This window comes from Coloeus monedula, assembly GCF_965178545.1.
Source record: "Coloeus monedula genome assembly, chromosome: 14".
NCBI lineage: Eukaryota > Metazoa > Chordata > Aves > Passeriformes > Corvidae > Coloeus > Coloeus monedula.
In genome coordinates, this window is record NC_138794.1 from 15,520,253 (window position 1) to 15,546,810 (window position 26,558).

General features: G+C 40.1%; 1 protein-coding gene across 2 annotated transcripts in view; it reads right to left on the minus strand.

Annotated features, from left to right (window-relative positions):
- Positions 1-454: 454 nt before the first annotated feature.
- Positions 455-26,558, minus strand: part of MTMR10 (myotubularin related protein 10) — a 36,604-nt gene continuing 10,500 nt past the window's right edge. The window contains exons 1-15 of one of the 2 annotated variants that reach the window (XM_082290739.1): positions 23,456-23,530; positions 23,221-23,357; positions 22,028-22,100; positions 20,852-20,994; positions 13,779-13,869; positions 11,243-11,417; positions 10,746-10,833; positions 10,486-10,574; positions 9,382-9,512; positions 9,187-9,256; positions 8,928-8,998; positions 7,908-8,077; positions 6,488-6,658; positions 5,448-5,630; positions 455-4,944 (exon numbers count right to left, since the gene is read on the minus strand). In XM_082290739.1, the coding sequence (XP_082146865.1) occupies positions 4,345-4,944; positions 5,448-5,630; positions 6,488-6,658; positions 7,908-8,077; positions 8,928-8,998; positions 9,187-9,256; positions 9,382-9,512; positions 10,486-10,574; positions 10,746-10,833; positions 11,243-11,417; positions 13,779-13,869; positions 20,852-20,994; positions 22,028-22,100; positions 23,221-23,232 (2,067 nt within the window). In that variant the 5' untranslated portion in view covers positions 23,233-23,357; positions 23,456-23,530 and the 3' untranslated portion in view covers positions 455-4,344. Of the gene's footprint in view, positions 4,945-5,447; positions 5,631-6,487; positions 6,659-7,907; positions 8,078-8,927; positions 8,999-9,186; positions 9,257-9,381; positions 9,513-10,485; positions 10,575-10,745; positions 10,834-11,242; positions 11,418-13,778; positions 13,870-20,851; positions 20,995-22,027; positions 22,101-23,220; positions 23,358-23,455; positions 23,531-26,558 lie in introns of those variants that run through there. The other variant, XM_082290738.1, reaches the window with a different exon arrangement.

A 26,558-nucleotide genomic window follows, 5' to 3' on the forward strand; every position in this document is an offset into this window, starting at 1 on the left:
TATTTGAATTTTGCACTTGTACATAAACAAATACAGGTGTTCACTGATGGCAGAATAGGGCATAAAGCTTTAATGCTGTTCTAAATGTGCTGCTGTATATGAAAGGCTAATTTATTTAACAGCCCCTTCTGCTGTATCTGTAGTACCTGTATAAAGGGAAATATTTCTGGTAGTAGACAGGAGTTGGTCAGTGCCAAGATGACCACACTCAATATAGTCAGTTCTGCCCCACATAAATTGATGTGTTTGCTCGTTCAGAAATATGTCAGTCAATTGGAATTAAAAAGATGAATTCCCTTTTAAGACATTAAAATCCCGTGGGTTTCTCTTAACACACAGCCAACATCTTTTCTCTGGTGTCTTCATTCTCATATTGAGTAAGTTTCCTGCTATCAGAAGTTCTGATTACCACGCAAACTGAAGACACTGTAATAAAATATAGCCAGAAAAAAGGTAATTTGCACATCATTTTTATTAATCATCTTTCTATAGCACAGTGTCCATGCTATTCTTGGAAAAAACCACACACATACAATTTTTTTTTTTTTGTTAGGGGAAGTCAAAGAAAACCACCTGAAGTTCACTATGGAAAGGTACAAACTTTTATTGACTCTAATTTACTTCACATTCACAACTCAGCATTAGGATTTTATAATCTTTCTGCCACTGCTACTTTACTCAGTAAATCATTATCAGGCACAAAGGTTTTAGTTTCAGTTGAAATGGTGAACTGTAAACCATCACAGCAACAGCATTAGAAACCTACTGCCTAGAGCAATTTGAGGTACAGATTTCTGTCTCTTGGTTAGAGGCAAATTTAAGATTTCATCTTTTGCTTAAATATATGTTAGATTTTTTTTTTGGTTTTAATATATTTCCATCTGAGAATAAGCCAAAACATTTGCCCAGCTTGCTACATTTTCATTAAAACACAAGGCAGTTAACTGACCAGAGTGGTTGCAGGCAGGTGCACACAAAGCACACGTGCAGGCCTGGGCAGACACACACACACTCAGTTCTCAGTGCATTTCTGGAGGCAGGACATGTGTGGCACAGGGTAGCACCTGGAGGCTGAGGTGCCACCATAGTCACAGCCCTGCACTGAGCCCTGGCTGCTGCACTGGGGGTCAGCAGCCACAGGAGCAGCCACGGAGCTCCCCATGTGTGGTACAAAGTCATGACTTCGCCAGGAACAGCTGCAGTAATGCACATTTTCTACAAACACAAAAGGATGAGCTGCTTGGTAGCTTTTCTACTCTTGCAACATGAGAATGGCATTAACAGTATCTTGTTTTAAATGGTAAACAGAAATGAAAATCTGGGAGATATGTGTACATATATATACACAGACATATATATACACACTTGCATGTCAGTATTCTGTACACGGAAGTTAAAGATACATACTCACACCACAAAATTGCTGTTGAAAGTTATTAAAGATATTCAGAACAGTCCCTACTGACTTGATAAGGCAACTGTGCAGAGTGGAGAATATTTCAAAATTTACACTTGGTACCTGTCTTTCAAAAGTATATCAGAAAGGATTCAGCTGTTTAACTCAGACGAAGCAGCAGCATCCACAGGCACACGTTCACTCCCACAGACACAGCAGTTGCTCAGACTCCTCAGCAAGGCTGAGCCACACAAGGAAGCAGAACCTTGTCTTCAAGTCTAGGGAAAGGTGGATCTCTTCCCTTCTTCTCTGCAGGAGGTGCCCCCTCTCAGCCTCTGCTTACCTAACTCCCTTTTTGGAATGCTACAAAATTTCTTTTTAAGTCTGTTTGGCAAATAGGTATTTTGACAGGTTTTGTTTATTATAAAGGCATATTATTTTTAACCCTCTCCCATGCTATATATATAAAATACAAAGACCCTCTGCAGCATCTGTACACATTTTAGAACTGAAATGTAAAAATGTCTGAAATCTCCTTATAAAAGACAATTCTGTTTAAATATAGTACCCATTTTTTCCCCCAAAGGGTACTAGCCTGAACATTTTTTAATTCCACCAGCTGCTTTTGTGGAGTAATATATTTACACATTTTTGGTACCTTTAAACCAAAGAAGTTACATCTTTAAGTAATGAAAAAAAAAAAAGACACTATAGTTTTAACTGTCATTTTAAAAGAAAATAAATTGGTACCAAAAGACACTAAGCACACAGGTTGAGGTCTTTATGTCAAGTATCAGGCCAGGGAAAGCAGTAAGCTAATAGGAAAAGAGGAATGGCAAAAGCAAACTAATACAAACCTTTGATAATGAGCAAGTGAGATGACTGCTCCAGCAAGCTTGGAAATAAACACAACTGGTTTGTGGACCATTTAACATGCTCAGCTCATCTTGCAGCATAATTAGGCAATTGAGGTGATGCACGTTTTTTCCTCACAAACAGTTGCCCAGAAGCACCTGGCATTGTGTCACGACAGCCTGTGCCTGCCCACGTTGTGCACAGCACACACACGCACACCAGCTTCTTTGCATAGGAACAGGGTTTGGAAGGTTGGCTAGGTAAAAAAAGAAGCCCACTCCCCTGACATTGTTCACCTTTGCACCAGCCCTGCCTTGCTTCCCTCTCCAACCCCAGCAGTGTGAGCACAGAACAGCCTTGGACAGGGAACAGCCTGGGAGCCAAACCCCACTTTGTGATTTAAGCTGTGCTGAAGATCAGCTTGGTTTTACAAACAAAGACCTCCAAATCCTATCCCCTTCCCTTTTTTTAAACTCAAATACACTGCGTATTCCCATCCTGTGTACTCCCATCCTGCAGCCTTCTTTTTTCCCCACTGAGAAAATTGAGAACAGCTTTGAGTCCATCACATAAGGCCTTTGGTGCCTTAACTGGTAAGGCTACACATGGACAGAGGCTCAGGATCAGTTCAACAGTGTTAGTGGTTTACATAGAAATAATTTAATATAAAATACAGCCTTGCTGTTCAGAGAAGGCAGCTGACAGGAGCCTTAACCTACAAGAATGACACAGAACTATTTCTCCACACTCCTGGAATTCTTCACACTCCTGCCTTTCTCCCTGTGAAACTCAAGTCCTTTTGTGGCACAGCATCCAGGGAGAGCTATCATTTAAAAAGGTTTCAGAACAATGAGGAGGCTGCTGCATTAAGCAGACAGAGGCTACTGGATGCAATTCCCTCAGGCAGTGCTTGTGCATTGCACTGTCCCTATGGATGTGCACGTCTGCAGAAAGAAGGCACCGCTCCCTGCTCTTCTTGCAGCACCTGCCTACCAGTGACTGCAGCACCTGCACCCCTCGTGGAACTGGCAATATGGAGCCAGACCTCCTCCAGCAGGGCTCAAGTATGAGTTCTGCTGAAAGCTACTTCATCCTACAAAAAAATGAGGAGAGGGTTGGCAGGGATCGGGATCTGTGCAGGGATATAATGCTGAGTAATTAAGATGCCCTTATAAAAAGGTGAGGATCCTGTGGGATTTAAAAACAAGCTTAACCTTAAAGAGGGAATACCTGCTATTTCTTCTGGATGCCTGTTGTTTCCAGAAATGGAGAGGGGGAAGCAGGGGATGGAACAAGAACTTGCCACAACAATCTGCTTTAAAAAGTTGGGGGGGGTGTCAGCTGCATTAGAGTAATCCTGCTACTGTTTTCTCCCAATGAAAGGCACTTCTAAAGCTACTGCAATACCATATCTACAGTAAATGTTTTAAGGTTAACAGTGCATTGTCCTGATGTGGATTTCTATAGTCTAAAGTCAAGCTCACGACAAAGAGCACAAATCTGACTAATTGTTAATGAACGCATTTTGGGGAGAGCAAGAAAAGGGAACAACCCCTCCCATGGATACACTGCATTAGCACATATGTAGGGTGGTAAGTCATGGAACATTAGTATGTTTGTATCTATGCATGTAAGTATTACTCCTGAAGAGGCAGTCTGATAAAATAGTATATTCCCAGATTTCAGCTGTCAGTTCATCTCCACTGCACTACTTTGGCTTTCCAAGCTGTTCTATCAAAGGGTCACTTCAGTCACTATCTGACAAAACAAAAGTATTTGAAGCAGAACCCTCATTAATGACCACACCAAGCCTTTCAATTAGCTGATGAAATGCTCTATCACTTGTAATGAGCCAAACCCCCAAGAACAGGAGGAGTTGGGGAGCAGAAGCCCCAGCGGATGAGAACTACTGAAGACAAAATTGTGCGATTTGAAGCATGACTTGCCTTGCTTTTAAATATTTGTGCAAATCTTACGTAATGTTTGTATATAAAAATTATTACAGCTTTCAATGCCGCATTTAGCAGTGTTAAGTTAGAAAAGACAAAATGATATGCAGTATTCTCCCTAAACCTTTAAACCTCCACATCACCTCAGTCTTCATTTGCAAGCGTCTCGGTGGATAGCCAGATTTTGGCACCACTTAAAAATTTGCTTAAAGGTGTTCCCAGAATGCTCCGTCTGCATAGGTTCCCTACAGGAGAAAATGGGAATGAGGAGGAGAGAAAGTCTGGGGCACCAGAGGTGTCATTTAAACCATTAGCTCTGAAGTACATCCTGCTTTGATCCAGTTCCGAGCAGGGGCCTTGCAAGGAGGAGTTGCTCTTGTACTGCCGCAGGCTGCGGTTTAACATGTCCACCTCGTCTGCCAGCAAAGAAACTCTGTGGAAAGCGGTGATGGAGCCGCCGTGGTTGATCTGGACCTCAGGAACCCAGCGGAAGTAGCAGAGTTTCCACAGTTTTATTTGTGTTCCAGAGAGATTGGGCAGAATGACTCCGTGCAAATCAACGGGCTTTGCAAACCAGTCTCTGAAGTACTGCTCCATATTGTGGCTCTGCCCCTCCACTGGCTGGAAAAAGTCCGGCTTCAGTTTTAGTATCAGAGAGTTTCTTCTTGGAAGGAACTCCTGCTCACCGATTATTCCGTTTTTTAGTGCTGGAGGGACACCTCGCAATGTGGAGCTGTAGTTTTTCTGCAGAAAATAAATACCGGTAATTTTCCAGTTCTACATCCATTGCAATAGTAAATTTCCCTGAACTGCCAGGGTGCATCATCCAGAGAAATGCTGTGACCTTTAAATAGTTCTGAGCTTGTGAGTCACTTCTGCAGGGCTCACAGGGCAAACTGTGGCCACTTGTGGCCTTTAAAAAGAAATGGATATGTTTTGTAGTAACAAATGACTGACTTATAATCAGTTATTTACTGAAAATACTGACAACCCCAGGGGGAAAAAGTGGCCTGTCATCACTTTTACAAAGGCGAAATAATGCAAATGTTGGCAGTGACTCAGCCACATCAGAAAATGTCCTAAAACACAAGGCTCAACAATTTACATCTTTACTTCTACAGAAAATCATTTCTTTAGGCTGGGAAGCCAAGACAATGAAGGCTCCTGCTGCTAATCCAACGGTACCTGCAGCATCCCCAGCAGGACCCCTGAGAGTGAGCACAGCCCCTCCCAGCCCCCCCAGTCACCTTGGAGCGCTTGAAGGTCCGGAGGGCCCCGTTGTGCACGCTGGGCGCGCTCTTCCCGACGTACAGCGGGTTGTGGAACAGCAGCCGGTCCCGGCTCGTGAACTGAAGAGACCAGTCCCAAACACATGGAAACCTGAGGCCTTTCTCATCACCCAGCTGAATATTTTTGCTTATAGCAAATTCCTATGAGAAGTTAACATTCAGGCAGATTAAAATCGAAGAAAATCAGCTTATTCATGAATCCTAAAACCAGGACATAACTATTGGGCAAAGAGGAGCAGGGATGTAATTTAGAGGCAGCACAGCAGAGCAGCAAGACAGGAGGAGAAAACAGCTGCTCTGCATTTGTGCAGTTACTTTTCAATTACATTAAATTGTTTGTTGGCTTACTCTTAACCCCCAAATTGGCATTTTGAGAATACAGCAACAGTCCCTCAGTACTCTGCTTCTTCGTAAGGTTGCTACCTACAACTCTAAAGGGAAAATATTTAACAAAATAAGTAAGTTTCACTTTTATCAGCCATCAAATGTTTTCTACACACAGTTCTGATAAGCTCCAGTTCTCAAAAACAAATTTAAGTGTTCAGTTTTCTAAATGCTTCAATTGTACATTACTATTGGAACTTTATGCAACATCCCCAACTTTTTCAACTATTTAAAAAATTCTGTTAAGAGATTTCAAAGTTTGCCTGAAGCATGAAATTTTCTTTATGGCCTGTCATTCTACTTCCTGAGTTCCAGATACAGATTTGCTTCCTAGAGGAGTACAAATAATAATGTACAGTAGCAATGTTTTCCTAGGAAAAAAACAACAAAGGAATTCAATAGACTTTTTTCTTGGATAGTTAGTCACTGTCTCTGCAAAGATCACCTGAGAGGACACTCTGATTGTATTCACCTGGGGACCTGAATATTTTGCCCCAAACAGAGTGTGCCATTTTGAAGAACACACAGGAAGCATTTAGCTGGGATGCTGTTATTTCCAGCGGGGCAGGCTGTAGTCTCCTGCTGGACAAGCAGCTGCAGCCTCTCTTACTCACAGTGCTTTCCTTGACTCGCTGGTGAGGGCAGTTGAAGAGGAAGGTGCCGAACAAGGAGATGCGGGCGCTGTCATACAGGATGGTCAGGTACACCTCAGAGAACTCAAAGGCTGCTGGGTATTGTTCCAGCAGCTGCCAAACACAGTCAAGGAACATCAAGAACAAAGGAGACTGGGAAAAGAAACAAGGAATTATCTGATTTAACATAAGCTTTTCCCAAATCATACCGATTTCTTTGCAGTTAGGGTATTTGGTACATTACTCAACAGGGTAAACTATTTGGAGTCTTGCATTTTTCGTGATACTATGCAACTGTAACACCCTGTATTCCTGTTTAGCCACTTGCTTTCTCAGCACTACCTTTGCATAGCTTTCCCTTCTGTGTAAAAACACAGTTCTTTCCCGGGCTCCCCTCATACTTGTGCAGCTGCAAAAATCCTTTCTGCCATCTGTATGTCCCTCATAATTTCCAAACTAGTGCTTGTATGAGCCTTCCTTGCCACTTGGCCTTGTTTTTACAATGTATTTACTTCCTTGTTTGAAATGACTAGAGAGCTTTTAATTCAGCCATGGTAATTTCTCTCTATTTCTCTCTACATTTTCTAGCTCTTTTCCATAGCAGCCCATGAATGGCAGAAGTATAAACCATCATTTATGTAAAGCTTTAGAAATATTTCCTCCTTCCCGTTTTCACTCTTCAGTATATCCTTTCCTAAGGCCAAAATAGCTGCTTTTCATTATTTCCCTCTTGGCATCTCATTTCTTTATCCCTTCACACATTTTCTCCGCTTGGTGCTCAGTGCCCTCGGTTTATCTGTGGGCTCCACACTCTGGGGATATAAATTCCTGTTCCGTGACTCTGGGCATTGTCCCTGAAAAAGGTTCCTAACCGGGGTCCTCTGTGCTTCCACCTGCAGTTAGCAGCCCCTTCTTTGCCATGAAGAGGCCAAACAACATGAGCTGGCAGTGCTGGAAGCTGAGCCCTGCGCTCCCCTCCCTCATCTCCCAGCAGCTGTGTCTGCTCATGTGGCTGCCTGCTCTGAAAGCACTGCAGAGTGATAACTTCACAGGGATGGAAACAAGGATTGGTAAAACACACAGCAAAACTACCCCCTCCAAACCCTCTCCTCACCTCCTTTGGTTTCAATTTGAAACATGAGCTGTGTTAGTGTTTGTAGCAGTGAGATGCTTTCATGTGTAACCCTCAAGCAACACAAAAACCCATTGGATTGCACTTGGTATTTCACTGATTCTCACATGGCTACAGAGGGTAAAGAAAAGATACCTTTCCTCTGATATTACTATAATGAGATTTGAAAGTATTAGAACACATTTTTACTTTTAGATTTCTGTACGAATAAATGTTCAGGATGATATCAAGCAGATACTGTGATCACATGCAAATACAATTAATTTTTACCTCTTTGTCAGATCTCTTTAAGTGGTTACACCTATCTAAAAATTGATATCCTGCCATGACCCATTCCTTCTGTATTAAGCTTTGAAATCCAACAATTGTTCGAAAATAGGGATCCAGCATGACTTGAATGAGAGAAGCAGCAAGACAGCTCAGGTCCCGTCCCTCTTCCTCTGCAAATAACATACAGAATGTACAGAACATATAAGGTATAAATGCACAGAATTAGATTTCAAAGAGCAAAAAGGTGCAACTAGGTCCCATGGTTTTCTTAGAATTTCCTTTAAAATATACTTTTAGTTGTTTTAATTGCTCTCATAATTAAAAAAAACCCCAACAAACTAGAAGAAAGACACACTTCTTTTTTCTTAAACTGAGATTTATTCTATAGAAAGGATTCCTGCAATATCCAGCATAGCAGTGCATTCATCAAGAACAAAATGCCCACCCAAATGCCTGATACTTAAACCAAGATGTGTTGAGAAGAAGGGTGTTCATGCTGCTAGAAATTTTCAGCATTTTTCCACCCTGAAGCACTCTTTGGAAGGCCGTTACATGGGCAGAGTGGGATATACCAGCCGAACAGGTCTTGTAAAAATTACAGAAATTAGCAAGTTTTTCAGTGTCTTTTTCTCTGAAATATCTGTTTGCACAGACACAGGGAGTGGGCACTGAGTGAAATACTTTTGTGTATAGAACCTCTGAATTAAACTGATATTGCTTATGCAGGGTCTATTAGCCCAATTAACACAGTACAAAGATTCACCCTAAGGTTTTGATTCTATCATCATTATCAGAAGAAAACCCACAAAGACTTAAAGCAAAATATTCCTTTGATGCTAAGGACTATACTACAGTTCAGATACATAAGAAAACTATTTTCCCTTCTAGTTCCCCAAATGCCTGAGATGTTCAGAAGCCGTGGGGTTTATGTACAAAGATTATGGTTGATGTTATCTAAATCTGTTTACCTACATTATCACAGTAATGCTAATAATTACAGCATGCTCTCTGTTGTATTACCTTGTAGAACTACAGAAACGTGCTTACACTCCATCATATAGACAAGCTCAGCAGAATGCTTAAGAAAGGCTCTAGACAGGAAAAGAAAGTGATTTAACAGTTAACAGAAGTTCAGTCTACAAGAAAAAAATATTTGGGTTATCTGTATTTACCTAACTTACATATTAAACCAAAGAATCCTTCAGCTGATGCACTGCTTATTTACAGTGCTGAATGATTTGCACATCCCATTGAACATCATTTTATTAATGGTACCAACCTAATGTACTCTAACCAGCGAGTGTTTTCCAGTGAGGACAGCCACTTCTCTTCAGTTTCATCGAAAGGCTCTGCAACAGGGACAGTAATTACACTGCAGAACAACTTCCAGTAACAGTCCCTGTCAGCCAGGTCAACTGGAATTCACTGCATGTCAGGAAAACCACCCCCATGAAAGAAGGACAGCCCAGCGTACCATTGACACAGAGCTGTTTGAGTTTGATGTGTGCAGCCTGGATTTCCTGGATGTTGGGGAGACACTTGTCCAGGTCAGATTTGTAAACGTCGCTTCTCAGGGGATGGCTTCGAGTTATGGCATTACAAATCCTGCAGGAGAAGAATCAGCAGGTTTATTGTTGGAGAGGAAGGTAACAGTCTTTCAAGAAACATGCCACTGTCTTTAACTGCAAGCAATTAAAACCACTGAAAACACGCACCTCATTCTAAAAAAAGAGTTTGCTAGTTCATATTCAGGAGATACATTGCTCCTCCATAAAGCTACTGACCATTTTTGGTGTCTGCTAATTACAAAACAAAGAAATGGAAAGGTTGGATCATTAAAACATTACGTTAGGGAAATGAAATCTGAGGCTGACTGACAGCTAAATAACCCTATCCAGTTTTTAGCTTTCCATCATTTTTAGTAAGACTTATCTATGCTAAATAAAGAGAACATATATAAAGTTTATGAAGTCAGGAAATCTGACAGTGTTTCAACTAAAACTCAGAGCTCCGGCCTAACACACAATGCAGGTGTTTGCACTACTACAAAAGTCACCCTACAAATTAAACCAAAGAACAAAAATATCAACCTTGTAAACTACCTACACAAGGCACTAAATGCCTTCAGTCTTTCATTAAGGACAGTGAATGACAAACATTTCACAGAAATACCATGTGCATTGTGACACTAAATCTATAGAACTGTATTTCCCAATGCCACAAATGAAGGGGTTTTTTTACTGTCTTGCTGAAGGAGGTAAGAAAATCTCCACCAACGTAAACTGTATTACAGAAAATCTGATCCTTTTATCAATAAATTCTGTCATCTGAATGATTAGCCCCCTAAAAAATAAACATACCTTAAAATCTGAAAAGTTATCCAGTATTTGAAACTGGAATGGCCTTGAATGAAAATTGTGCCAGAACCACATCCAGAGAACAGTCTCTCCAAAGTTCCCGCACTACAACACTGCAGTGTCACACTGCATCCCCTCCACTGCCACCCACTGCTGTGTCACAGTCACCACTGGTGTTACCCCAGCCCTCTGATTAAAGAGTAACACAACCAATCATTTACCTTTGATCGATTCTTCGCTGCTGCAATACATCTTTAATGTTGGCCATTCTCACAAGGGCACTCCCGTTGGGGTGATTCCAGGACCATAACTAACACGGGGAAAAAACACAAGGAACACCACAGTAATTCAGGTTAAAGCTATTCTGTACAAATTTTTTACTTAATCCTATTAACAGAACTCTGTTAATTGGCATAAACAGCCCCAAGGTGAATACTATCCAATGACCACGAGCAGTACCCAGAACAAAGAGGACACTTACTGGCATTCGCCTCCCAATGAAGGAGTAGGAGTACAGCTTCAGGTCCTGATCTGCTAAGGAAGATGGAACCACAAAATACTCTGGAAGGCTTGTGGAAAAAAACATGATAAAAAAAGGTTACTTTTCCCTGTGTTTTTTACCATCTTCCCTCTTGCTGCAGTGCTGTGTCACCAGCTCAGTCAGGCTGTCCCAGAGCAGCCCCTGGGCACAGCTGCCACTGCCCCGTGTGAGGGCTCAGCTGTGGTGCCAGCACAGCCCTGAGGATGTTGCTGAGAAACTGTGTGTCCCACGTGGAAGTACAGAAGCACAAAAGCAACAGATGCCAAAACATGACATTTCCTTTAGGGACAAGATCTGCAGCATCTTTCATCTGGGGGCCTCTCCAGAGAGCAGCACAATTAGGAGGTGCAGTGCCCACTTGGGTGGGATGGAGGCTGTGGGAGACACAGGACAAGACAGCCCAATTCCCTCCTGCTGGTGTTCCAAGAGACACTTACCAAGTGGAGATCATATAACCTTCATTGACTGAGCACACTCTCCACTCAGATGCACCTGTCCTCTTGATTTCTCTATCCCAATCTGAGTAAGTTTCAAACAGAGGAGTCTGCTGACCACTGGCACTGCCGATGCCACCACCACCACCTCCTGGGTCTATGCCATTCACCTTCTTTGCTAGGAAAAGGAAAGTCATCAATGCCCATTAAAAAAAAAAAAAAATCAAACTCTTTACCTTCCTAATTACAAAAATAAGCCATTAGCATCAGGACTAGTATTATCTATATTACCTATTGCTGTATTACAAGAAAGCAGTGATTTAATGACAGCTTGATGATACAAGAAGATGTCAGTGTATTTTTTTCCCTGCAATTTTAATAGAAAAGCAACATAAAATTGGCCTGCTGTGCTGCTTGATAGAGGCCAAGGCATACTAATACTCAAGAACAAATGTTATCTCCAGGCACAGGATTTCTTTCTTCAATATGCCAAGTTTGCAACATTTTAAAAACATGAGCCCTTTACAGGCTACCCTTTAACAGGTACCATGTCAAGAAAGCAAAATAAAACTTACATAATTTCAGCAACTTCAAATGACTGCTGTATTAACAGCAAATAAAAGAAATGGAAGACCATGTTAAAATATAGGGGTTTCTATATAAATTTATATTTATATCCACACTAAAAAAATCACTTTGTGTCTAGGAACCAGGAGCTTAGAGAGGCTGTTACTGTACAGAAGGATCTCCTTTGCTGGTCATCCTTTAGGTGCCAAGGGGACAGTCAGCTGTGCCAGAAAGAAATTACATTTTGTTTCTTGACACTTGAAGTACATTTTTAGATGAAAGTAGAATAAACTGAAATTCAGCACTGTTACCTCCCCCATGAAAGCTCTGAGCTTTAGCAAGAGCCTGCCCAAAGGAAGCAGAACAGCGTCACGGCTCTGCTGACATCCCATAACCTGTGTGGTTTCTGCTTTCTGTATCTATCAACTTCATTCTTGCACTGGCACTGTGAGTACTTAGGATTTTCAGAAGAAAACAGGACTAAAATCAGACTGAAGTAGTTCTTCAAAGACAGTAAACAAAAATATGATCATTACAAAAAGAGTCAATTTTCCTGTTTAATGGCAGGATATGTAACTATCAAATATAGCCTGGGAAAGAAACAACGTACACACACACCAGAGCAATGCAGGCTTTTTATGTTCCTCAGGAAGCACTAAGACAGCATTTCACCTTTTACTTCGCTGGGATTAGCAGGAATAGAGAGTCATTAAACAGCACTGGAATTGCAAGAGCAAAACCAGAGATCTATGGGACAAACACCAGGGTTCACAACAACATGAACACCCCAACCCAACCCAACCAAATTTCAAACTATCTTAGGAACTGCAGCACAGCAGAAAAACTCTCCTTTGCCATTCTGGTCTGCTATTCCAAAGGAACATTTTTACCCACCTTATGTAATTCTTCCACTAGGTATTTTTCCATATAGCAAATGGTATTTTAAGGACAGAGTAAAGGCAACTTTGTGACAGACTAACATTTTATCGGCATTTTATTGGCAAATTGGCTTCCTCCCTAGTACTTTATAACATGAAAATACATGGACCTTAATAACTGCCCAAGCTTTATGAGGTAAGAAATTCCATGTGTAATTATGTGTGCAACATTATCACATGCACAATTATTCATGTGCATGCACAGGGCAGTCATGGAGGCACCCGCATGAAAAGCATGCACTGTTTTGCAAATTTGAAGGCCTGATCTTGTAATTCCACGAGAGGTTCCTGTTTTGTAACAGGCAGGTCAGTGGTTTCTAGTGCCAGCTGCTGAGTTCAGATCTCAGTACCACAGCTCTGCAGCAGCAGCACGCTCTGTGGGGAGGCTTGTCACCCTACAGCTCTGATGGCTCTCAGCTGTGTCTTGGCTGGGGAACACTCAGCAGTGACCGCACAGCATTACACTAGAAATCAAGTTCCAAAGGCATCTTTGCAGGCTTACCTAACTGACAAGGTTCAGTTGGAGATTGGCCTTGAGCAGAGAGGGTGTGCTCCAACTCAGCAGGGGTGGTGGAGGTTTTGAGTGGTAAGAACTGCCTAGTAAGCCTCTAGGAAAGAAGGTATGGAGTCCCAAGTTGCACAAATCCTCCTGCAATACCACCAGAAGAGAAACTTATTCCCAAAAGAAGGGCAGGTGAGCAAGCCTGCCTGATGGGACATTCACTGGGTACCCAGAGTACCAACAGAGACATACAGTAGGAGGATGGAAACGTGAACTGAGAAACAGGAGTATTCATGCTGGCACGGTTTGGCTTTAAGACAGGAAAGACATTTCTTTGGATTTTGGTCATTAATGTCTATCCCAAGGAATGACTTATAACCATGAGTAAGAGGCTGGGTGCAGAACGAGCCTATTTTTTTACCCTTGGAGAAAACCTCAAATGCTTTTTGCCACGGCTTCTGGACAGAAGTCTTAGTAAAAATACATATCACAAAATAGGAAAAAAGCACAATCCAAGTACTTTCATCCTTACCTGGATTATGATATATTTCCCCAACATACTCAAATGCAAAGAGAAGCTGAAGATCCGTTGGCTGAGAATAATGAGCTATTGCAAGGCACACCTAGGGAAGAGACATTTATTACTGTTATTTATAGATCTATATAGACAAAATATTATTGCCCTTAATTGTAAGTGTGAAATATGCAGAGCTGTAAAAAAGCTAAAAATCAGTATTTTGATTTTTTTTTAATAAAAAGAGTACTTAACAGTCTAGCATAAGAACCTAAGAGTGGCCATGCAGGGTCAGTTCCAAAGGTCCAGGCTAGCACTCTGTTCTGACAGCTGACAGCAATCAATGTTTAGGGAAGAGGGGAAAAACACAGAAAGAACATAATGGAATTTTACCAGGACAATTTTCAACAACTAACAATTCAGGCATGTCCTGTACTAAAATCTGGTATCAGTATTTAACAGCATTTGACAGATATTTCTGCTACAAAGCTGTCACTTGGGCCAGGAGATTTTTCATGTGTGACTTCCCTTTACAAAAACCATATTGGTTCTTCCCCTAACTTGATTAAAATTAAGAGTGCAGCACATGATTTAGGATTAGATTCTAGACTTAAAATACCATCAAGCTTTTCTAGTCTCTGTCTCTTTGAATGTAGATATTCACTAATAAATACAAAAGATTTGACAAGAATCCTAATGTCTAGAAGACTTAAATTCAGGAAAAAAAAAAATCAAGTAGAGATTAGTGCTGTTATTCTTCAAATATCAGGACATGAATGGAGTCTTTAACTTCATCCTCTTCCCTCAGTATTTGCTTCTGCATTTTACTAAATTGTACCTTTTAACCAGGGACAAAGACATAGTCATAGTGTAAGCCCATGTTCTTACCACCCAAAATTCTTCCTTTTTATTGTCTTTCTTCCCTTCAACTTTTCCTGACTTTTCATATTTAGAAACACATTTACAAAATTTATATCAAGTTTAGCAGTTTTGAATATTATTTTTGAAAAACATCCTGCGCATCCAGAAATGCAAGAAATTGTTTTCTGTTAGTGAAGGAAAGTTTCCTTACTGTGATAGACATAAAAGGAAGATTTGCACCACAGAACTGAAGGAATACCAGTGCTGGCAGCAGTGGGCCACGGGAACAAAACTCAAGAGCTCAGTTATGCTGAGTTCTGCATGGAGAAAGTTGCTGTACTTTTATTGTTTGTATGCAACATACATGGTGTTATGGAACCTTTAGTGTATTTTTATATACCTTGGCTTTTGATGGGGGACAGTCCTCATTATTTATAAAAGCAGTAATGACAGTAGGCTAACTTGAGCTGAAAATGTTGTTTCGCAAACACTCCCCAACAAAAAAAGTTGAGTCCTAGAACAATGTTTTCTTTAACTGTTCTCCCCACACTTTCAGTTCTACAATGAAACTGCAAAGGAAAATACAGGACAGAACACTCCAGGGGTGACAACCCCCCAAAAAACACAAACAGTACAAGTGTGCTTGGAAAACTGTGTAGCAGGACTTTCCAAATGAACATTTACAAGCTCATTTCCAGGATTTGATAAAAATTTTAATGGCATAACTGGAAGCTATGCACATTTACTACATCTTGTGATTTCGGTGTACACACCAAAGCTGAAGAAGCCAGCTATTCAACAATATGTGGCCACTTCTAACTGATTACTTTTGGCTATCACAATAACAATCTGGTTTCACAATGAAACAAAATGGAAATCTGTGTATATACACATTTTGACTTCCATTCTTCTATGTAGCTTTTTTCTACAGTAATTGATTCTAGCAGAGCTACTCCTCACCATTATTTATGGAGTGAAAGTTGAAAGCCTTTTACAATGCTAATCTACTCCCAAGGCTTCAGGACAAACTGCAGGAAAAAAAATTCCATTGTGCTGCCAAATGACACAACAGAAATACAGTAAAACCTATTTTTAAATAGGCAGCAGCTGAAATCTCTGTCATTTACTCGCCACATTTGAAAAAGAGAATATGCGTGTGCTGTGTGAAGCGGGATAAAATGGTGGGGGGAGACAGATTTAGTTCCCCACAAAAAATACGAGACCATAGTTGTGTTTTTAAATAAAGCAGGAGCTGGAAAATGCACTGGGTGTTCCACAGAATAGATGTAACTCACACCAGGTATTGCATGGTTGAAACAGTCCACCCACACCATCAGGACCTCTCTTATTTAAAACAGTGATAGATTTATCGCGCTACTGTCTCTATTTTTACATTTTAGAAAAATTCCACTCATAGATCCACTAAGCAAGTGCTAAAGACATACTAATTTTCTGTTTATTCCTCACTAAATCCCTATAATAGCTTTATTGTCTCAGAGATTCAGCAGACAAGCACATTCCACAGATCTCAGCAGATTATGGCCATAAGTAGAACGCTCTTAAATTGGAAGACAAACATGTTTTACAGGAAGCGTTCTCATATCAAACTCAAAAATGCTTGGTATTTTTGCCAATTTACAATTGTGTAAAGCTGAAGATATTTAGGCTCAGACAAATAACAAGAGAATAGGCTGCTTGTTGGAAAGTTCATTTATTAAAAGCAGTAAACACAATGGCTGTAGTTATTTCGTAGTACAAAGCCATTTCCCTATGTCAGTGTCCCTTGTTCAACCCCTATCTGAGAAAAATTAATGATACTTTCACGGCACACCCTCCTCTTCAACAGGAATTTTACCAAGGGCAAGAGCTTCAAAGTATTGCTAATGCTCTTGCAGAAGAGTTGTGAACAGCAATATTTCAGATGTGCTAGGTTAGCACAGCCATGCATTTCCCCTCCTTCCTTAAGCCAGGCTACCTGGCTTATGGACTCTCTGGAAAAATACTCTTTTCCTTTGCTACTGCAACTCCTATCCCAAGCAGACACCTGCAGTAGAAAGTGACACAAGCAGGACTAGATTAGGTCCCAAAACCAGGTTTTGTTAATTTTCCTAGGCTGGAAAACCTATTGGGAAAATAAGCATTCAGCATTAAGAGAATTATTAAAATTCATCTCTATTTTTTAAAATACCTTTTACCTTTTCCCAGGGAAGTTGTGGCTGTGCCATCCCTCTAAGTGTTCAAGGCCAGGATGGGGCTTTGAAAAACCCCATCTGGTGTAGTGGCAGGTGTCCCTGCCCATGGCAGGGGGCTGGAATAAGATGAGCATTAAGGGCCCTTCCAACCCAAACTGTTCTATGATCCTGTGATTCTATAAGTATACTTCCAAAGAAAGTTTTCTTCCCCTCCTCTGAAGACCATCAAGACAGTATCTTATGCATTCCCAGTGCCTTGAAACATTCCCAATTTTGTGATCTGTATAAACAATTAGAACAAGGTAATAGAATTGGGGAGGCAGGGGGAACACATTAGGAAGGGTCAGGACTGTTTGTTCAAAACTCTTAACAGTTTCATGTTATTGTTCATAACAATTAGGAAAGAAAAATGTTCCCCTCCATCCCAAGAGTTATGACGTAGGAAAGGCTACTTTTGATTGCACAGGAAACAAGATTTGAGATAAAAACTTTCCTTCTGTTTTGATTGAGCATGTGATTCTGAAATGGCTCTCATTCCAAAAAGCTTCCTGAAAGAAAAGAACTGAGGGAGTTGCAGAAGAGAAAGGAATGAGAAAATGGAGATATACTCATGGAGGCACAGGGTGTGTGCCACTCTGGGGCACTGCCAAGATCCATGTGCACGGTGAGGCAACACACTGGCCATCACCTAACAGTCAGAAGACCTACAGACTCACCTTTTCATACATTTTATTTTCCCAGTCTAATGTCAACTAGTGCCTAAAAAATAGCAGGAGTTTTCAGTTTGACTGTTTGCTGTCATTTTTGGAACAAAATAATTCCTTTCCTCTAAGGAATGTGAAATGCTTCTTTTTTTGCACTGCCTAACTTAAGACTTCCCCAACTTGCTTACCCTTGCTTCCCCATCCTCCATTTCCTCCCACACCCATCTGGCTTTCCTTCCTTTGGAGACTCTATCGCTTTATTTTAGAGACAAAACAAAATTAAACTGCTAAACAGTGGTGAGTGCAAATTTCCATTCCTTCTACTTTTCCTTAACGCTTGCTTCCCAAATATCCACTAATAAAAATGAAGAAGAAAATATTTACCTGGCTGACTAATGCTTAGACAGTATTTTATTAGGATGTATTGGCTGCAACAAGTGTTATGGGTATTTTTCTAACAGAACTAATTTTTAAGCTTCTCCATAATAATTTACCTGAAAGTAAACTAATGTGTTCTCACAATGTTTCTGCTTAAAGGCAAAGAAAAACACCTCTGAGAGTTCTGCCAACATTACCCATGTGTCAAGTCTGTCAAACTGTCCACATCAGAAGCTTGCTTTCAAACTTGGATCCTTCTTTTCACAGTATCCAAAGAGATCCTTGGAAAGAGGATCTTTCCAAGATCCTCAAAGAGAGACTCAGAATAATCTCTATTCTAGTAAGGCAGCTTAATCAGTTATTGTCCCTTATGTCCTGTTCAGCAAATAGAGACACTTCCTTAGGAACAGATTACACTCTCTTTGCCAAAACTAATTTATGTCACTGGATGCTGCTGAGTATTGCCAGTACGTGCATGGAACTATGCATGAAACAAATTACTTAACTGCATAAAATTAGCATCTGTTCTCCTTTTAACTATTGCATATATCTAAAACTCGTTTTTAAACATGAATTACCATGGATATTGTTTTTGTATAACTATTGCTCTAAAAAGAACATTTGCAATCATCTGGCAACAAGTAGAGACATTTATACTCCTGTATTTTGAAATGCATATTTTAGTAGGCAGGTATTTTGTTTTGACCTAACAGGGCTTTATTTATAGAGTGCTACTCCTGTGTATTACTAGGATGACATTTAATTACAGCCTGATCTAATCTCGGCAAGTCTGAAGAGAAAGGTGGACAAGGTGATGATGTCCACAGGCCCCTCCATCCCGAACCCTGGATTCCACGGTTAGTCCCCTCCTACAGCATTCTCCCAGTTCTGACTGGAATTCCTGACTGAGCAGGATTCCCCTCACATCAGAACTCAGTTACACTTTAAGTTGTGGTCTTCCCTACAAAAGTTATGCACACAGTTATTTCCAAGTAGATAGCTATCAAAATCTTGTACAAACAGCTGAGTGTAAATATAGATTAAAGAGGCCCTTCAGAACTTTAAGGAGGCCTGATCACTGTCTTTTGTTTTTAAACATCAGGACAACCTTGCTAATATGTACTACCTGAAGGACAGGAACAGAAACCAGATAAAATCTTTCCATACTGTGGTGCCAGCATGCCATCTAAATGTAAGAAAGAACAAAACAACTCCATTCAATATACTGCGTAAGACCACCCTAGATGTGCTCACCAGCATCCCAAAATAATTTAAGCAAAATCCTGATACAGGAAAACTGATCTAAGGACCTCACAGTTTTATACATTTATGTTTTAATGCTAACAGAACAATATTATTACGGAAACATTAGATTAGATTAGCTGAACCTGATCTCCCTTCAGTAAAAGTGCTTCTGTGCTACACCCACGCAAAGCTGCAGTAACCTACCTGATGCAGCAAAACTGCAACAGTAACTACACAGATGATATTGGTACAAGTTTTCTTCCTCTCCTCTAATGAGCACATTCTGGTATTTGAAAATGGCAGTTGTTACAGTTTTGGTCACCACCAGCACAATCTCTATAACTACACATGCTCTGGTTGTCTAGACCCAGCAGTTCTTCCTATCAGAAGTCATCACCTAAGACCATGTAATTATAAATGCCTAATGTAAGGGCCTTCCTAAAAGGGTTTCACTCTTTGCTCTTGCACAAGAAAATGCAGCACAAAGAGTGCTGCATTAATGAGATGCTGAGTTTATGCTCTTCTCCTCCAGGCTAATCACTCCCCTTTGCTGTGACAGCCAATTACAAACAGTTGCTGTAAAGATATTGCAGGAGACGGCTGCTCCAGGGGGATTTTGGAGAAGCTGTGCAAGGGAATGACTGCTGAAAGACTGCCAAAGGTGGAAGGCTCCAACCTGCACAGGCAGCAGGCAGGGGGCAGCCAGAACAGGGGCAAGGCCAGAGCAGGATGGTTCTTTACGGGCTCCGGCCCACACATCTTCAGGAGAGTAAAGGGGCTGAGGCTGTTCAGCAGTCGCTCGGTCAGTAACTGCACGCAGACTTATGCCTGGGCAGATGGTCCTCGGGACTTACAGGGCTAAACTCAAACTTGATCCTACTGAGAAGGGGAATTGTTAAGCTCTGAGAGCAAAGTGGGTCATTCCTTACGAAATGCCGGCAGTGCCACGCCACGGTGCTGCGGAGATCAGGGGAGCTGGACCAGCGCGGGGACACCGAGAGCCGGGAATGCGCTCCAGCCTGGCCAGCTCTGCCCAGCACAGCTCACCTGGGCTGGCACAGCCCAAACAACACAGCACCACTGCACAGAGACCCGGGGCAATGGGGGTACAAACGGGCAAGGAAGGAAATCTCTAGGAATGTACGGACCCAAGTAATTCCTCCTGTCAAGAGGTGTACAAGCCTCTTCTAAGGAAATGTTGAGAATGAGCCCAGGTTTATGTAGATTAGACAAAACAGTGATTCCAAGAGCTCGTTGGAGAACTTGCTGTGCGACACAATTAAGGATATCCATAAGGCAGTACACTCAACCTCTGGGTAAATTAAGCTTATGACTCTCAGAAAATGTATCAAAGCTTGAAATATTTTCCATAAAAATGCAAACATCTGTTGTACAGCTGCAATGCAGCATTCTGATTCCAGTCCTTAAAAATACTTATTTAATAAATTAGTAACTTTCAAAAGTACAACAGATATGACAAGAAATACAGGTTTATCTTAGATAAGAAACAGTTAATACATCACATTAAATTTTTTCCCTATTAGTTTTAACTCTAAATGTCTAGATATTCTCCTGTAACAGAATGTGAATAATTTGCAATTCTTCCCCCCACTTCTCTACCAAAACATAATAATACGAAATGTTCTTATCAGCACAGCTGTTGCTACACGTAATGACTGCAAGGCAGGATTTCATGAGAAGATAATAATACCTTTTTTGCACTTTCGGGACCTGCTTCATCAAAACGAAATCTGACAATACGGAAGTCTTTGCAATAAATTATTAATTCAGTTGGATTAAACTTAAGTTTTTGGTTGGGACCAAGGACCTTCTGCTTCCTCTTGGTGTCATTCACTGCAAAGAAGAGACAAAGTTATTGGACTGTGTTCTGTAATTAAACACAAAATTGGCTCAAACAGATACAATAATGTTGCTACCAGAAGTTTTTTATTTAATAGCATATTTTGACTGAGGTAGAAAATTGTTAATTCCTGTTAGCAAAAGCTTATACTTCACTAAATTTAGGGTGAACCCCATGTTTTAGAGAAGGGGCAACAAATGTGGGCCAGTGCAAGACAATATAATAGGTCAATAGCACCTCTTTGTTTTTAAAAAATAGCATTTCTTCATCATGTTCTTCCTCAGATACACATTAATCTTTTCACAGGGATCACAACCAATTTTGGGCATTGAAAACTTATAACCAATAATTTAGATAAGCTACAGTCAGAAAACCAAGTGTTTAACAGCCCATGCCATAAACAAAATTTGAAAAATTATCACTTTTACGAAACTTTACAATTACAAGATAAAAAACATTCTTAACAAATAGGTTAGCCTAAAGAATCCAACAAATCAAAACTTGGTTCTCCACAAGAAGTATTTTGTGTCTTCAGATTAAGATGTCAATTGCCATTTACAGATTTTTGAGGATCACCAGCTATTAACTTGCTAAGAATTAGAGGATTGAAAACTACAGCATTTCTCTTGTCAGAAATCCCAGCTATATCTAACTGTCTAAACTATGTGCTTTTTGTATTTCAGTGGCAGAGATTCATATGATTCATTGTAAAAATGTTGCTAACAAAATTTTGTACTGCTATTAACAGGTGTCTCTCCTAAAACACCTGTTGATTCAGTATGGTAGTTATAAATTTAAAGCCAATAATACAAAGACCCAAATAAGTAAGTCTTCTGGCACCTCAAGATTTATTCAGCATTTAAGGATTTTATTCTAATTTTAAATAAACCAAATACTTCAAATCAGGGAAGACTAATGACATAAAACCTCAAGTACCAACAATTCTGCAGAACTTAACAAGCAGTTAACAGTTTTGTACTGAATAAGAACAAAGCCTGTCATCATACTTAACTATTTTTGACGTACCTGTGACAATCTGCTCAATGCATGTGAGTGGGACATCATGTTCACCAAGGAGGAGGTTTTTATAATGGAATTTCTGAAACACATGAGCTCACAGCCATTAATTGCAATTCTGCAGTTTGCAACCAGATGTACAGCACAACTTTGAAAAAACGACGATAAAAATCAGGCATGCCTAGGCTTTTCTGACAGGTACCACCCTTGCCTATTCACAGGTAATTAGAGGCTGTGGAAACAGCTCTCTTGTACTGCTGAACTGCACACCAAACAGTTTAGAAACCCCAGTGGAATATGCAAAATAACCTCCCTATTTGCACTGAATTTACTGAATTAGTATAAAAAATTACTGTTAGAAATTCAATACAATTTGAAGTATAAAATATATATATGGAATATAAGAAATCTCCAATTATTACTTCTGTAAGCATAGAAAGACAAAAATATTAATTCTACTTTCAGGGACAAGTTTTGACAACTACTTCATGTCAAAAATTAACTTTTTGAAGTAGCTTTGGTCAAACTTCCTAACTATTACTGAATAAGCGTCTATCTACTTTCAGAGCTTTACATATCCTTAGTTAATGGAACATTTCTGTTAAAAGCCCCAAATGGAAGTGCAAACTCTACTGAAAATAACATACAGCTCACTACTTGGATTTCCAAACAGTGTTGTGTGCTGTGCTGTCCAAAAACCAATCATGGTTTTGAATGTCATGTGTTCTGCTTTGACAAAGACAAAAGAGTTCTTCTCCCTTTTCTCATGGCTTCATCTACAATGAAAACTCATTTCATGGTTACTTTGTCCTCCATCAGTAACACCAATAAATCACCACCACATTAAAAGCTTTGCTGATCTGACGCTTGTCTAGCCTAAGGAACATTTGCAAACAGCTCCTTCGAGGAGAAACGTATCTGTGTGTAATTCCTGCTCTGCCTTTTGTAAAACCACTTCCCGGGGAAGCCTCCATACACAGAGGTAAATGGAGCTGGATAAACTTCTGTACAAAACTACTCCATTCTGATACTCTCAATGAAGGGATGGAATAGCAACACATTCAGAACAGGACAGTGGAACCTCATCCTGTAGCCTGCTTAGAAGGCATCCATTTATATCAGATATGAGACAGAAACACAGTGTGAATAATTTCACTTATCCCATTCATTGTCATGATGCACCCGTGTGAGCAATAACCAACCTGCAGTGGCATCGGGTCATCCGTAATAAAGGAAATCTTGAAGTTAGTGCAAACCAACTTGCCCCACAGGTCATACTGGCTTGTGTCTGTTGCAATGCACTTTCTTACAAAATTTACTTCGTTCACCACAATTTCACCTAAAACAGAAAAAGGGGAGGGGAAAAGGGAAGCCTGTATAATCTTGTAGGTACAACAATTCTAAGTCTGTAGAACCAAGGAACCCCTAACTCTTTACCTGTTTCAAGTTATCCACCTCTTCTGGGTAAACATGGAGTTCAACTAACACCACTCCAGGGAAAAGAGGAAACTATCCAAACATTCCAAAATGGACAATACTGGGCAGTAGTTAAGATAAAACAAAAATCAAAACCAACAGAAACAACCAATCAACTTAAAACCAAAACAAACCCCAAAGCAATAAAATCCAAAAGAAACCAATCCACACTCAAGCCCAAAAAATCCACACACCACTTCCCTCAGATCCAGAGATCAAGATCTGCAATTCTCCACTATTAAAAATTCATTGGTTTGAACAACACTGTTCTTTAAACAAGCATACATTCCTGTGCTTCACCTAATATTTATTTTAAAAACTGAAATTAGCTGGCTATTGTTAAGTACTTCTGAGAGTTTAATTAACTTCCTGAATTCAGAATAATCAGGCCACATCACACTTTGCATGTATAAAGGCATTTTCAGGTGATTTCAAAAAACAAAAACCAGAACACAAACACATTTCAAAGTTTTTACTGTGACTGTCTAATGAAGGTGACATTTTCTTGGTCTCTTTCATAAAACAGAAGATCCAAATGAAGAAAAAAATGAATTATGCTAATTGGTCTGACATAAGCATATAGGTAAATGAGACTGAGAACCATTTAAATAGAAAAGGTAAATCACTACACAAAATGATACTTTTCAGTTTCACGGCCAAGATTTCTGAAAGCTAAACAGTAACTCTTCCTTCAGGAATCTACCTTGGTAATTCTTTTACTCCTGTACAGGGCTTTCACTTCTGTCATCAGATCAACCACGTCTGCTGCTGCTGTCTACCATAAATAGCGTCGGAGTACAAGTGTGTTCCAAGAAAAGTGTAATTTCATATTGGCTCTGAGATTTGTTTAGAAGAAACTAAGGACTAAAGATTGCTAAAGCCTAATTTGCTCATTATAGGTTTGGCATGTTTAGTCCCAGTTGCCTGAAATGCCATCTCACAGTCCTGCTTTGCATGGAAACAGCAGCGCTTTGGGCAGCTGTAGTGGCAGAAATCAGTTACTGTGTGTCCGAGGAGTATGACCAGAGCCTGGAATAAATTTCCCATTTATCTCCTGATGTGGAGCAGGTATTTTCCTCGAGTGGTTACCACTGCAGCCAAGTAACCATACCTTAAAAGGACTGCCTTTAGCACTCCAGACACTTGAGAGAAATGCACCTTTTGCTGTCTTGAGGCCCAGTCCCTGCACATGCTCCACATCCTGAGCTATTTAACCCAGCTGTCCTACTAGTCCTACTGGATCTCTTTCCCCTAAAATGATCAGGGATCTGCCACTAAGAGCAGCAGCAGTATCTCTGCTTTTGTCTCAGTTGCTCAGCTACAAAAATGTCTTGGTCTAAGTCTGCAGCCTTGAGCTCCCAGAATTATGAGCTGTATTCTGGCACTGTTTGGAGATGTTAGGAGACAAGTTTCATTGACCTGTGTTATCATATACATGAATAATCAATGCCAGAAGTGGCAGGAACTGTGAAAATGTCTATAAACAGATCTGCTGGAGCTTTGAAGTCTTTCCTCAAACACTGCTAAACTGTGCTTAAATAAGCTTTTGAATAGGAAAACCAAAAATCTGATTCTGACAGCTTCCATACAAACAGTTAAAAGTTCATCCAAGTCCACAGCAACTGAAAACAATGTTTTATAATGGGGTACATGAGAATGACAAGCCCTACTTCTGTTAAACACTGTAATGAAAATGCTTCAATACTTAGCAGTGTCTGGCTTGAAACTTCTTAATGCCCAGCATTTCTTCAAATAATCTATTTACTTAAATAACTGCAAAAGCCCAAACCATTTATTGAAGCAATTTCTCCTGAGAGTTGGTGTTTTCAACTATTCAACGTGAAGTTCTAAGTCACATTCTGTGTATGAAGAAAAACAACCTCCTCACAAACTGAGTTCTAAGTAATTTTTATTCCTCCCTCTCTCCGTATTGCTAGTGTATCACTGCATTTCTAATAAAAATATATGGAGAGCTAAATACATCATGAAATGATGCAACTTCCATAGGTTTTTCTTTTTGGTAACATTCACTTGTCTGTTACCAAGTATAATATTTTTTACTACAACACCAGAGACACTTGCTAAAAGCAAATTACTATTGCCAAACTATTTCAGTACTTCATGACTTTGATGCAACAAAACAGTAATGAGATACATGCACACATCTTCAATTTGAATTTACTACAGTTTAAAACATGCCATCATTCTCTTTCTAAAGCCAGTCCTTTCTGCTTCCCTCCTCCATTCCTTGTAATTGTGTGGCTACACTGCAACACGTTAATTCTAATCCTATTTTAGTGCAACTGCATTTAATTTCACTTCATCCAACACAAACACATTCTGGATTTTCTGGCCTAGCTTATCTTCTGCTCTCAGGTTTACAGCCCTAACACAGAACTGTCCATTTTGAACCTGAGGATTAAGGTATGGCAGGACAGAGAATGCATGCACACCAGCTTCAGCCGAAGCATGAGAAAGTTTGCAAATTTAATAGATGCAGTTTCCAAACAGCTCTAGAAATTGAGAATTTTTTTTTTTTTGAGATGCAGGTTTGGAATTTTACATGACCCATCTTTTATCCCTCATTTGGACATCTATAATGAGCAATATAAAAAGGAGCAAACCTTTCAAAATGAAAATTTAGGGAAGTAGATAAACCATGTGAGTAGTAAGTGCAAGACTTGCACAATGAACCCTTCTTGTATTTGTAATTGAGTAGGTGATTTCTCTATACAAGACAACAACAGAGCTATTCAGAGATATTACACTGCACATTTCTACAATGTAGCTGCTGCTTTTTTCCAGTAAACAGTCACAAGCTGTTCCAGACATGGAACAGCAGTCAACACTTCCATGTGACTCCAAGAGTCAAAGAATGATCTCAGGAGACAAGAGCAGTTTGTTTAAACTTTGACAGGAAACCAGAAGAAAAATTACAGGTTGCCACCCTTACATATAAAGCCGAATCAGGTTTAATAAAAATATTTCTACATTGAATTCAGGAATCACAAAAATAACAGGAGATACTGAAGGATCTATCTAGCTAATACACCCTCCATTTAAC